Source organism: Terrapene carolina, unplaced genomic scaffold (assembly GCF_002925995.2).
Source record: "Terrapene carolina triunguis isolate 2854851 unplaced genomic scaffold, T_m_triunguis-2.0 Scaffold33994, whole genome shotgun sequence".
Classification (NCBI taxonomy): domain Eukaryota; kingdom Metazoa; phylum Chordata; order Testudines; family Emydidae; genus Terrapene; species Terrapene triunguis.
In genome coordinates, this window is record NW_020698345.1 from 1 (window position 1) to 13,869 (window position 13,869).

The 13,869-nt window shown below is 44.4% G+C and overlaps 1 protein-coding gene across 1 annotated transcript; it reads left to right on the top strand.

Annotated features, from left to right (window-relative positions):
- The first annotated feature begins 9,769 nt into the window (after window positions 1-9,769).
- Window positions 9,770-13,586, top strand: TIMM9 (translocase of inner mitochondrial membrane 9). The gene is made up of 3 exons (XM_026663850.2): window positions 9,770-9,931; window positions 10,430-10,525; window positions 13,017-13,586. Exons 1-3 carry the CDS (start codon window positions 9,893-9,895, stop codon window positions 13,149-13,151), a joined length of 270 nt encoding a protein of 89 aa, XP_026519635.1. The 5' UTR covers window positions 9,770-9,892; the 3' UTR covers window positions 13,152-13,586.
- Window positions 13,587-13,869: the final 283 nt, after the last annotated feature.

Below are 13,869 nucleotides of genomic sequence, written 5' to 3' on the forward strand. Positions count from 1 at the left end.
ATTGGGTGGCAGCTCCCAAGGGGGTTTCTGTGATCCAACCCGTCACACCATCCAGCTCCCAGGGATTTCAAATTTCTAGATTAGGTAATGGCCACTGATGCTGATTATCTCGGTGAACAATTAGCCTCCTCATGACACTGTAAGTTTCTGCACGTCACATATAATAGCTCACATCCATCAGCACTGCCGGGATTTTAGTCACACAGTCCCAGTCTGACAGTAATGAGAATCAAACTTTCCAGCCAAGTAAATTGCTCAGAACAGTTGTGCTCAGGAGCCTATTGCCTCCTAAAGGCCGTATATACAGCTGGGAAAATCGCATTCCCACACTTGTGAAATTTTAGAGAAGTTCTGACAACTGTGGTGTTTGCTGCTGCTCCCGTGCCATGGAAACAGAGAAATGATTGGCTCAGCTCTGGCTGGGAAGCTTTAACGTAATCACTGTTTTTATAAAAAGAAAGCAGGTTTCTTAAAGCTACGATTACCTGGAGATCAGATGTTTCCATGGCAATGGGAGTGGCAGCCCGCAGAAGGGAACTTTAGAACATTTTTCAGTTTCTAAAGCAAAGCTGGAGAGGCTGGGAATGCCATGTGTACAGGCATTAGGATCTAACAGGCTCAAGGTCTGTTGTTACCTTTGGAAAGGGGGTCATGGGGGAAGGAAAGCTTTTACACTTAATTTTAAAAAAGTTTAACTCAACTATTTTTGTTCTTACATTTAAAAAAACCACTGGAAATGGCTTTTGATATATTGAAAATGTTAATTGCAACTCCGTAACATTTTAACAAGTGATATCCTAGGTATTTGCACATCGCTGCTGGTCCAGGGCACTGCTGCTTTGTAGTCTAACCATATGCAGCCTTGTGTGTAGTTGTTTATATATTGGCTGTCTGCCTTCCCCTGAGGTGACTCATGTTAAAAAACGCAGCACCTAATTTTGAAGGCATGTTTAGCCCAAAGCAGTCCTCTACCATCTTGAGGATGGACTAGTACTAGAGTTACACCTGACACATTCTGAGTGCTTTGAGCTACCACTTAAGAAGTTTAGCCATTACTGCTGTGACTAATGCTTCAGACTGCTTCTAAAATTCAGGCAGAAATGGCTTATTTTATCATTCTTCCTTTAGTCTCAAAGACCAGATGTATATATGGAGATATACTTATCTCCTAGAACGGACCTTGAAAGGTCATTGAGTTGAGTTGAGTCAAGTCCCCTCCCTTCACTAGCAGAACCATGTACTGATTTTGCCCCAGATCCCTAAATGGCCCCCTCAAGGATTGAACTCACAACCCTAGGTTTAGCAGGCCAATGCTCAAACCACTGAGCTATCTCCCTCCCCCCAACAACTAGAACCAGATATGATATATAATGTAAACATACCTTAATATACCAGACAGTATATTCTGGAGATATAAGGCCAACTACGAATGACAGCCACTGAAGACGTGCAGTAGAGACATATTAATGTACTGCCCACAATATGGAAGGCATAAAAGTAAGGGCAACAGATTTGTGCTTCAAAGACATTTACAGTCAGACAGTGCTGTTGTGTTAAATTCTAAAGGAAAGCTATTTCTCAAGTACAGCTGCAAAGGTTTTCTGGAACTTCAGTTTACTAAATCATCAGTTTACTAAATCTCATTAAATTAGTGACAAAATGGCAGGACATCAGGTCTGATTAAATAAAAAAGATGAACAGAATATAAAATGTGAGGAAGTGGCAGTGCTGGGAGTTGAGGCCATTAGCTTTTTGCGCCCTGGTGGGGACACAGGACTTTTCCGTTTCTCGGTGGGGTTTTAACACTCACTGATAATGAGCTACCTTGGTTCTGACTTTACTAGGCTGTAGCTGGCTTCAAATAGATACCCTTTACCCTTCACCCCAGGCTTGTGATTTTGATCAAGCTCAGTTTGGCTTTAACTCATTGTTAAGCAGCCAGCGTTTAGGTGATAAGCCACGTTAGACTTTTAGATTTGCACTCGTTAAACTTGTGCTCGGCTAGGCAGTTGCACTCATTCCTCTCTGGTGCAGATTTCAGCATCTATCTGTATGTGCCATCTCCAGATTAGATTTTTTTTTTTAAGCACTCTGGATGCGTCCTTTACCTAATGATCAGATTTAAGCTAATGTAGAACACAGTCCACTTTCTTAGTGAAGTTTTAAATAGAGAACATATTACATTTGTACTAGCTTCTAATTTGTTTTCAGGTGCAGTTCAAGGTTCTAACCTATAGAGCCCTTTGGTTTGGTTTCTTGGTATCTGGGAGTGCTGCTTCTCCCATGCTCAACACTGACAGCTGAGATCTATTCAGACACTTGAGCTAACAGTTCTCAGATTTGTATGCCAAGGGCCTGGGGTAGGATGTTCTCAGTGGAGAGCCTTTGACCCTGGAGTTCACTTTCCTTTTATTTCTTCCCACCACCACACCAGCCTTGATATGACTGATCCAGAGGCCTCATCTGCAGTTACAGTTTTGCCACTTGTGCTAATTTAAAGGGGCAAAACCCCTCTAGTGTAGATGCAACTGTACCAGGAACAAAAATAAGCTGTACCAGTAAAAAGAACACCTAGTATAACTGCATCTCCACTAGGACTTTTACTGGCACAACTGTGCTGGCCAAAAAATGCCATCCCTTACCGACATAGTTATGCTGGCAAAACTTCTAAGCATAGACCGGCTCAGAGTCTGTTGATCTTCAGGACATGCTGCTCGTGCTGTTCATCTGTTTACTTGAGCCCTGTCAGAAGAGATGTGAGTGGAGAGGATTTAGTGAGAGCTTTGTGTGTGTGATTTGCTTATAGTGTTACTGCATTTGATTTTTCAATTTTTATTAATTATTGATTTATTAATATTATTTATTAATACTAATATATTCTTTTATATATTATATGTATGTACTATATATGTATGTTAATATGTATTAATATATTTATATTTAATATATATTGATATTAATTAATATTATGTAGTAATAATTAATTAATATTTCTTTCACTAAAGGATAGCAGTGAGCCTCAGGCAATGTGTAAATTGAGGGAAGGAAGGCAACAGCTTTCAATATACATAGATTCATCGATTCCAAGGCCAGAAGGGACCATTGTGTTATGCAGGAAGACAGACTAGAACTAGATGATCACAGGCCGTAGAACTTCCCTAAAATAATTCCAAGAGCATATTTAGAAAAACATCCAATCTTGATTTAAAAGTTGCCAGTGATGGAGAATCCACCATGTCCCTTGGTAAACTGTTTGAATGGTTAATTACCCTCACTGTTGAAAATGTACACTGTTTTCCAGTCTCAATTCGTCTAGCTTCAATTTGCAGCCAGTGGATCGGGTTATACCTTTCTCTGCAGGATTGAAGAGTCCATTGTCAAATATTTGTTCCCCGTGTAGGTATTTAGAGACTGATCAAATCACCTCTTAATCGTCTCTTAAAGTTAAATAGGTTGAGCTCCTTGAGTCCACTACAAGGCATGTTTACTAATCCTTTAATGATTCTTGTGGCTCCTCTGTGAACCCTCTCCAATTTACCAACATCCTTCTTGAATTGCAGACACCAGAACTATTCTCTCCTAGAAAGTCTCAAGACTTAACTTGTTTACCGCACTGTATAACGAATGTCTTAGAATTTAAGAAGGCATCTTCAAAGACATTCTTCTTAGTCTCCATTAGTGTTCATACTTTCACTTTTCCTCACCTGTTTTTCATTTCCTTTTTAATGCTATTTTTATTTCTTCTTCATAATCCCTTATATTTAACTCACTAGATTCACTGGCCCAAGTATTTGCAGTTTCACCGTTTTTCTAATGACTAAAACAACAGATGTTTTAAAAACACGAACTGGATTCTAAGAAGTGGCGGGGGTGGAATTAATTTAATCAATTTAGAATACTATAGAGTGCTGTTTCTTTTATCCAAGTGTTGCTGTAACTAAAAGGTAACTAGAGGTCTCTTCCCCACCCCACCCTAGTTTTACTTTGTGTATCTGACAGCTCTTTACTTGTAGTTAGTTTTGCTGTTTTCTCTATAATGTGTTTCACCTGTTCGGATCTTTCAAATAATAGAGAAGAGCAACATTAAAGAAATTGAAAAATGTAATTACAAAAACTGGCAGGGGGACTTGAAAAGGTGTGGTATCTGACCCTATGTTGGACATTTTTTTTTTTTAACTGACTAAATTTCATCTTGATAGCTTCCATTTAAATGGATACTGTCAATGAGAATCATGTCACTCGTTAAGGGGTTATTTGTAATAGGTAAGGAATTCGATTATTAAAACAAGACTCTTCCATTATAGCCATTGCAGGGGTCTGCTAAAACCCCCCAAAACCAACAAACTATTTCTATTGGACCTTTACAAATCATAGCATCATTTCTATTGGGTTTAGATTTTATAAAACTTTATTTTTATAAGATGTAAAATTTGAGCCAAATTTAACCAGAAGCTGTTCCTTTAAATCACATGTAAGCCTGTCCTTGTAGTATTTTGTTACGTTCCCAGCATGATCTGCATCTGAGGCCTGGTCTACACTACGAGTTTAGGTCGACTTTAGCCGCGTTAAATCGAATTAAGCCTGGACACGTTCACACGACGAAGCCCTTTCTTTCGACTTAAAGGGCCCTTTAAACCGGTTTCTTAACACCACCTCCGACGAGGGGATTAGCGATAAAATCGGCCTTAGGGGGTCGGAATTGGGTGTGTGTGGACGGAATTCGACGTTATTGGCCTCCGGGAGCTATCCCACAGTGCTTCATTGTGACCGCTCTGGACAGCACTCTCAACTCAGATGCACTGGCCAGGTAGACAGGAAAAGCCCCGCGAACGTTTGAATTTCATTTCCTGTTTGCTCAGCGTGGAGAGCACAGGTCGCTCATCAGCACAGGTAGCCGTGATGGAGTCCCAGGATCGCAAAAGAGCTCCAGCATGGACAGAACGGGAGGTTCGGGATCTGCTCGCCATATGGGGAGATGAATCAGTGCTGGCCGAACTCCGAAGCAGTAAACGAAATGGCAAAATATTAGAAAAGGTCTCCAGGGCCATGAAGGACAGAGGCCATAACAGGGACACACAGCAGTGCCGCGTGAAAATTAAGGAGCTAAGGCAAGCCTACCACAAAGCCAGAGAGGCAAACGGAAGGTCCGGGGCTGAGCCGCAAACATGCCGCTTCTACGCGGAGCTGCATGCCATTCTAGGAGGTGCAGCCACCACTACCCCAACCGTGTGCTATGAGTCCCTCAGTGGAGAAACACACAGGGAGGCGGGTTCTGGGGATGAGGAAGATGAGCATGAAGATAATGTAAATAGCTCACAGCAGCAAGGAAGCGGAGAAACCAGTTTCCCCAACAGCCAGGATATGTTTATCACCCTGGACCTGGAACCAGTAACCCCCAAACTCACCCAAGACCCTGAGGGCACACAGGGGACCTCTGGTGAGTGTACCTTTGTAAATATTACACATGGTTTAAAAGCAAGCGTGTTTAATGATTAATGATTAATTTGCCCTGGCAATCGCGGCCAGTACAGCTACTGGAAAAGTCTGTTAACGTGTATGGGGATGGAGCGGAAATCCTCCAGGGACATCTCCAGAAAGCTCTCCTTCATGTACTCCCAAAGCCTTTGCAAAAGGTTTCTTGGGAGGGCTGCCTTATCCCGTCCGCCATGGTAGGACACTTTACCACGCCAGGCCAGTAGCACGTAGTCTGGAATCATTGCATAACAAAGCATGGCAGCGTATGGTCCCGGTGTTTGCTGGCATGCAGACAACATCCATTCCTTATCGCTCTTTGTTATCCTCAGGAGAGTGATATCATTCACGGTCACCTGGTTGAAATGGGGTGATTTTATTAAGGGGGCATTCAGAGGTGCCCCTTCCTGGTCTGCTGAACAGAAATATTCCCCGCTGTTATCCACGCGGTGGGGGGGAGGGGTGAAGTGACCATCCCAGAGAATTGGGTGTGTGGGGGAGGGGAGTTAGTTGGGTTTGTGCTGCATGTTAAACCTGAAATCGCAGCCCCTCCTTTTACATTGCAAACCCATTTTAAATGGCCAACCAAACGGGTGCTTGGTATGGGAAATGAGGGCAGTACTGTTTGAAACCATCCCCACATGTTAAGAAGGTTAAAAAAGCCCAAAGACTGTATGTCTTACTATGGCTGCCTGCAAGCTGAAATCTGTGTCCTGGCACTGCGTGAGTGATCTCTCACACCAAACCAGGAGACTCTCAATATAAGAGGAAAAATGCGACCTTGTAACGAAAGCACATGTGCTGTGTGATGTTGTGAACAGCAAAATCTAACGTGAAAGAGTGTACCCATTGTTCTCTAAAATGTATCTTTTTTAACCACCTCTCCCTTCTCCACCAGCTGCAAATCTTACTCCTTCGCAGAGGCTAGTGAATATTCGAAGAAGGAAGCGAAGGACGCGTGACGAAATGTTTACTGAACTACAGACTGCCTCCCACGCTGACAGAGCACAGCAGAATGCGTGGAGGCAGTCAATGACTGATTTTAAAAAAGCCCAATATGAGCAAGAGGAGAGATGGCGTGCTGAATCGTGGGCTGAAGAGGAGAAGTTGCGTGCTCAAGAGGAGAAGTTGCGTGCTGAAACGCGGGCTGAAGAGGAGAGGTGGCGTCAACTTGTACTCAGAAAGCAAGAGTCGATGCTCCGGCTGCTGGAGCATCAAAGTGATATGCTCTTGCGTATGGTTGAGCTGCAGGAAAGGCAGCAGGAGCAGAGACCGCCGCTACAGCCCCTCTGTAACCAACAGCCCTCCTCCCCAAGTCCCATTGCCTCCTCACCCAGACGCCCAAGAACACGGTGGGGGGGCCTCCGGCCACCCAATCACTCCAGCCTAGATGATTTCCAGTGCAATAAGTTTTAAAGTGCACTGTGTCTTTTTCCTTCCCTCCTCCCCCACCCATCCAGGCCTACCTTTGCAATTATCCCCCTAGTTGTGTGCTGAATTAATAAAGAATGCATGAATGTGAAGTAACAATGACTTTATTGCCTCTGCAAGTGGTGCTCGAAGGGGGGAGGGTAGTAGGGGAGGGTGGGGTGGTTGGTTTGCAGGGAAGTAGAGTTAACCGGGTGGGGGGGGGAGGGGCGGAGGGTTCACCAAGGAAAAATAAACAGAAGTTTCACTCCGTAGCCTGGCCAGTTACAAAACTGGTTTTCAACGCTTCTCTGATGCGCACCGCGCCCTGCTGTGCTCCTCTAACCGCCCTGGTGTCTGGCTGCGCGTAATCAGCGGCCAGGCGATTTGCCTCAACCTCCCACCCCGCCATAAATGTCTCCCCCTTACTTTCACAGATATTGTGGAGCGCACAGCAAGCAGCAATAACAATGGGGAGATTCTTTTCGCTAAGGTCTGAGCGAGTCAGTAAGCTGCGCCAGCGCGCTTTTAAACGGCCAAATGCACATTCCACCACCATTCGGCACTTGCTCAGCCTGTAGTTGAACAGGTCCTGACTACTGTCCACGCTGCCTGTGTACGGCTTCATGAGCCATGGCATTAAGGGGTAGGCTGGGTCCCCAAGGATCACGATAGGCATTTCAACATCCCCAACGGTTATTTTCTGGTCCGGGAAGAAAGTCCCTTCCTCCAGCTTTCTAAACAGAGCAGAGTGCCTGAAGACGCGAGCATCATGTACCCTTCCCGGCCAGCCCACGTTGATGTCGGTGAAACGTCCCTTGTGATCCACCAGGGCTTGCAGCAGCATTGAAAAGTACCCCTTGCGGTTTATGTACTCGGTGGCTTGGTGCTCCGGTGCCAAGATAGGGATATGGGTTCCGTCTATCGCCCCACCACAGTTTGGGAATCCCATTGCAGCAAAGCCATCCACTATGGTCTGCACGTTTCCCAGAGTCACTACCCTTGATATCACCAGGTCTCTCATTGCCCTGGCAACTTGGATCACAGCAGCCCCCACAGTAGATTTGCCCACTCCAAATTGATTCCCCACTGACCGGTAGCTGTCTGGCGTTGCAAGCTTCCACAGGGCTATCGCCACTCGCTTCTCAACTGTGAGGGCTGCTCTCATCCTGGTATTCTGGCGCTTCAGGGCAGGGGAAAGCAAGTCACAAAGTTCCATGAAAGTGCCCTTACGCATGCGAAAGTTTCGCAGCCACTGGGAATCGTCCCACACCTGCAGCACGATGCGGTCCCACCAGTCTGTGCTTGTTTCCCGGGCCCAGAATCGGCGTTCCACGGCATCAACCTGCCCCAGGAACACCATGATTTCCACATTGCTGGGGCCTGTGCCTTGTGAGAGGTCTATGTCCATGTCCATTTCCTCATCACTCTCGTCGACGCGCTGCAATCGCCTCCTCCTCGTCCTCGCCTGGTCCTGGTTTTGCTTTGGCATGTCCTGGCTCTGCATATACTCCAGGACAATGCGCGTGGTGTTCATAGTGCTCATAATTGCCGCGGTGATCTGAGCGGGCTCCATGATCCCAGTGCTAGCTATGGCGTCTGGTCTGAAAAAAGGCGCGAAAGTAGTATCTGACGGACCAGGGGAGGGAGGGAGGGGCGAGTGACGACATGGCGTACAGGTACAGGGAATTAAAATCAAGAAAGGTGGCTTTGCATCAGGGAGAAACACAAACAACTGTCACACAGAATGCTCCCCCCCCCAAAGATTGAACTCAAAAGCCAGGGTTTAACAGGAGGGAGGGAGGGGGGAAGCAAATGAATACAGAATAAATCTATTTTTTACATCTTAAGACGACGGTGCAGCATGACTGATAGCCCTTGGCATTTTCTGGGTGCTTGGCAGCAAATACTGGGCGCTTGGCAGTAAGCCTTCAGGTCTATTGCACCATCTGATACCCACTGCAATATGACAATGATGGATACCAATCGTAATATGCTATCTACTGCCCAAAAGGCAAGGGGTTGCTGCTGTGTAGCAATCTAACCCCACGTCTGCCAGCCCCATGTCTGCCAGCACCCAGATCGCCATCGGCCTCTTCTGGGTGCTTAGCAGACAATACTGGGCACTTGGCAGAAAATAGCATACTACGACTGATAACCATCATTGTCTGCCCGGGTGCCCATGATTGACAGCCACTGCAGTACGACGACGACGGATACCAGTCGTAATAAACCATCTTCTATCAAAAGGCAAGGGGCTGGTGCAATGCAGCCCTACGGCTGCCAGCCCCACAGCTGCCCGCACCCAGATTGCCAATGAAGGCTACCAGTCATGCTGCACCGTCTACCGCCAAAAGGCAGTTAGCTGCTGCTGCTGTGTAGCAATGCAGTCCCACGTCTGCCGGCACCTAGATGACATATGGTGACGGTGAGCTGAGCTGAGCGGGCTCCATGCTTGCCGTGGTATGTTGTCTGCACAGGTAACCCAGGTAAAAAGGCGCGAATCTATTGTCTGCCGTTGCTGTGACGTAGGGGGAGGGACCTGACGACATGTACCCAGAACCCCCCGCGGCACTGTTTTGCATCATCCGGGCATTGGGATCTCAACCCATAATTCCAATGGGCGGCAGAGACTGCGGGAACTGTGGGATAGCTACCCATAGTGCAATGCGCCGGAAGTCGACGCTAGCCTCGGTACTGTGGACGCGGTCCGCCGACTTCATGCACTTAGAGCATTTTATGTGGGGACACACACAATCGGCTGTATACAACCGATTTCTATAAAACCGGCTTCTATTAATTCGATCTAATTTCGTAGTGTAGACATACCCTAAGTCACAGTAGTCACTTATTCTTGTTTCTTTGAAACCACAGTTATGTCTGGCTACGCTTACAGAAGGGGCAGAGTTTTATTCAGCCTTCGAATGTTATATTTCTTATATATGTGTTTTGGTGTGAATTATGACACAAATGTTATCTTAAAATTAGGTGGCTGATTGCAGACCAATAGAATATGGCTGGGCAAATATCAGAATCTGACCAGATCAAACAGGTAAGATAATATTCTGTATTAATAAATGATGGTTTTGAGAAACTTGCATTACCTCAACACACTGAAGCTTAGCAATGGAGTTTTATGGAAACTGGTTTCAAGAGGTTTCAGCATTTTATCTTCAAAGTTATTAGCATGCATATATGAAATACAGCTTTTCCCCCAGTTACTTAGCAAGTAAAATGTTGTCTGAGTTGTAGCTTAACTTCTTTTATGAATTGGGAACAATATTAAGGTAGCCAAGATTTAATTATTTTGATCATCAGCAAATCAGCAGGCATGGAATAGTATCTGATCTACGGGAACAGTAGTTGTCAGCATCAAATGATGTTATTGCATTGATACTAAATTACCTCTGGTGACTTGTCACTTTAAATGAGTAGTCTGTTCTGTTAATGTCACTGAATGGTACATTCAGCTATTGCAAGCTGTACATGGGAAAAGTTTGAAAATGTCTTCTTTTCTTTTAATATTGCATGTCTGTTCAATTTGTTACAGTTCAAGGAGTTTCTTGGGACATACAATAAACTTACAGAAACCTGTTTCCTGGATTGTGTGAAAGATTTCACTAGCAGGGAGGTTAAATCAGAAGAGGTATGCCCCTGTTGTGTGTTTTGGGTTTCTCTTTTGTGGAAATGCTGTATGATAATATTTGAATTTGATAAGCAGCTTTGAAAGTTTTGATCCGATCAAAAATTAGTTAAACTAACATACAAGAGGTTATAGCTCTTCAGTATGTATGCAGCCTGCAGGTGAGAAATGTTAACTGAAGGGACAATGACGTATTTGTGGTTCTGTTTCTGTGCAGTTGTCATTCTGATAGGATTCTTGCTCTTTCCTCTTAGCTCCCTTGCATGCAAACAACAGATCTCCCACACCACAGCTTTTCAAAAAATTTTGACCCGAGGCCAGTAGTTGCAGGACTAAGTGCATGCCAGGCGCTTTACAGGACATTGCACATCAGACCCTGGAAGGCAATATCTTCTTCCTTATTTTCTTCACATATATGCAGATAGCCTCCCTGTTTTTGGTGTTGGCATTGGCCTTCTAAGGCTGCAACAAGCAGCAGCAACATATTTTGTTCTGAGGCATTCCTAGAGCCTCTTACTCTATAAGAATGAGAATTCTTTAGAGAAGGGAAAATTACCCACCTGAAATCTACTTCTCTGAAGAAAGACTCTCCTGGAATGCTCACTCACCCTCCCACTTTCCCTCAGAGTTCGGAATCATCCTCTTTGGAGGGTGTTTCCCATCTTGCACTGTTTGTGTATTTTTGGAGGCATTTTTAAATCATGAATCATTTTGAATTGTTTTAGCCATATGGGTGGTTCACCTCCTGTGCAATTAAAGGAACTGACTGAAATGTTTTGGAGGCAACATTTATAGCCTGCAGGAGTGATGTGACATCCAGTAGATGATCAGACTTGTACCTTATCCTGCTACCACTCAGGGATAAAACTTCTTAATGGGAGTTCTGCTGGTCTTTTGCTAAAGAGCTAAGATCCAAGAGTGAGAATCCTGATGGATCGTGTCTGTAGAGTCTTTTAAGATTTTTGGATATAAACAGAAACCTGTAGCTAGACATTTTTCTTTTCTACTCCGTAAAGGGACCTCCATGCTGCAGGACAAGAGCCAATCATTAACAGATGGGGATTAGGGAGAAACTTTCTTTATGGGCAGTTTATTACATAATTGTCCATTACAGGGTTTCTTGCACCTTCTTGTGAAGCATCTGGCACTGGCCACTATTGGAAACAGGATACTGGATTAGATGGACCACTGGTCTGATCTGGTATGGCAATTCCTATGTTTCTATTCAAGTTTAGTTTCATATTAAATAAAAATCAAAAGCATCCAGGAATCTCCTGTGAGCAATGCCACAATTTTTTAAAATTCATCTTTGGTCACTTTTCTACATAGCAACCCCTGGTGCAAGTCTAGCCTTCCCAAGGCACCATCCCCTGAATATTACGCCCTCTGGGAGCAATGGTTTGGAACTGTTCCAGGCTCCCTCATTGTAGTTGTTTAGCTAGAGTTCACTGCTGCTCAACAGGTTTTACCAGGTAGCTGATGTCCAGACAACAACAGTTTAGACCTCCTTTCCCCATTTCTAAATTCTAAGCATGATCAAAACAACTCCTAGTTGATCGGTAATGATGCAAACTGGTCCTGTTCCCTTTGTTTCTAAGTTTTGCATGCTTTCACTGTAACTATCGGTTCATTTTTGATAATGACAGCTAGTTTGGGAGCATCATATAATGCAGAGGTCGGCAACCTTCGGCATGTAACCCATTGGGGTAATCCGAAGGCGGGCCGTGAGACATTTTGTTTACGTTGACCGTCAGCGGGCACAACCCCCCGCAGCTCCCAGTGGCCACGGTTTGTCATTTCCAGCAAATGGGAGCTGCGGGAAGCAGTGGCCAGCATGTGCAACATTGGCCCAGGAATAGCTTTGGAAACCTGCTGTAGATTGGTAAAACCAATTTTGCAAAAGTGATGCAATGCAGAACATGGAATGGGCATAGTACATCCCAGCCAACTAAGCCAACAGAATGACAAGAATTATTACAGCAGCCCTAGGAAAAGTTCTCTGAGTACACACCACAAGTGGCAGATACAGTTAGTTGGAGGGATCCCAATGGAAGCCTAGAATGAATAGGGGATATAGTAGGCCACATTTGGCTGCCATGGGCAGAAGGTGGGTCACACAGAATTTAAAGAAATAGCGACTGATGTAATATTGGCCTTTGCCATAAGGTAAGAGACTATAGATTTTATTTCAGAGGATCGTAGGGATATGAGGGGGACATAATGACTTCTTTCATTTTTAAAAGATTCTCTATGGTAGTTTTCCATTGGAATGAATGCCAAAAGAAAACTCCGCTTTTCATACTTTCCTTGAAAACTAAACTTGACATTTTTTTCCCATCAAAAACAGGCGGGGCAGTGAGCTTGGGGCTAAAGGCAGCATAAGCATAGGACACAAGAGTGTAGTCACCTAGTCATATGCCATCATAAACTGTCTTTGGTCAGTTTTTTCCTTTAATCATTGTTGTGGTCCTTCTGTGTCTCCTTTTTCCTGTAGATGACGTGCTCAGAACACTGCTTACAGAAATATTTAAAAATGACGCAGAGGATATCCATGAGATTTCAGGAGTATCATATTCAGCAGAACGAAGCTCTAGCTGCCAAAGCAGGACTTCTTGGGCAACCTCGTTAAACAAAAGAGAATTCTATTCCAACCTTGCTTTAAAGTAATGCCAATGTTTGTTGGATTGCAAGTGGAGGTGTTCTGTTGTGGGTGTGTCCACCAGCTCACAACAGAGTTTCAGAGACCGTTTGGCACATGGAAACCATTGGGGAAACAATTATGGGCTATACTAGGAGTTGGTAATGGCCAGCTGGCGAACAGAGCCTATTTCTGAGGTCCTTTTTTACTGTGCAATGGAATAATGTTGATACAACCATTTCTAGAGGCCTGCAGACTGGTTATGCTGGTCACTACATTGGGGGCAGGGGAGGGAGAGGACCATTTTTTTTGTTTCTTCCACTACGACTATTAATTTTAATGCAAAAAGTGCTGTACAGAAATATATACAAAAATGTCTTCAAAATGTTTTTATTTAATCAAAGTACAATAAATGGGAACTGTTCAGTTTTGTATGTATTTTCTTTCCAAACAAGGGTTTATAGGCTAGACGGCTAGAATCCTGCCTTAACATTGTTGCCATCTCTCATTCCTTCTCATCTTCCACACAGTCCTGCTCATTCAGTGCTGCTTGAAGTCGCTGACAAACAGATAAGAGTTAGTGACTAATTACTTCATCAGTTAGGGACACGTGACTAGTTATTTCTTTTTATTCTGGGAAAGCCTTTGTTATCTCCTTCTCTCATCTTCTCGCCCATTCGAGAATGGCTGGAGCAAGTGCCTTCCCTAA

Coding starts and splice junctions, on each gene's coding strand:
- TIMM9 (XM_026663850.2), top strand. CDS start 9,893: ATGGCTGGGCAAATATCAGAATCTGACCAGATCAAACAG. Junction 9,932..10,429: donor AATCTGACCAGATCAAACAG/GTAAGATAATAT, acceptor AATTTGTTACAG/TTCAAGGAGTTTCTTGGGAC. Junction 10,526..13,016: donor GGGAGGTTAAATCAGAAGAG/GTATGCCCCTGT, acceptor TTTTTCCTGTAG/ATGACGTGCTCAGAACACTG.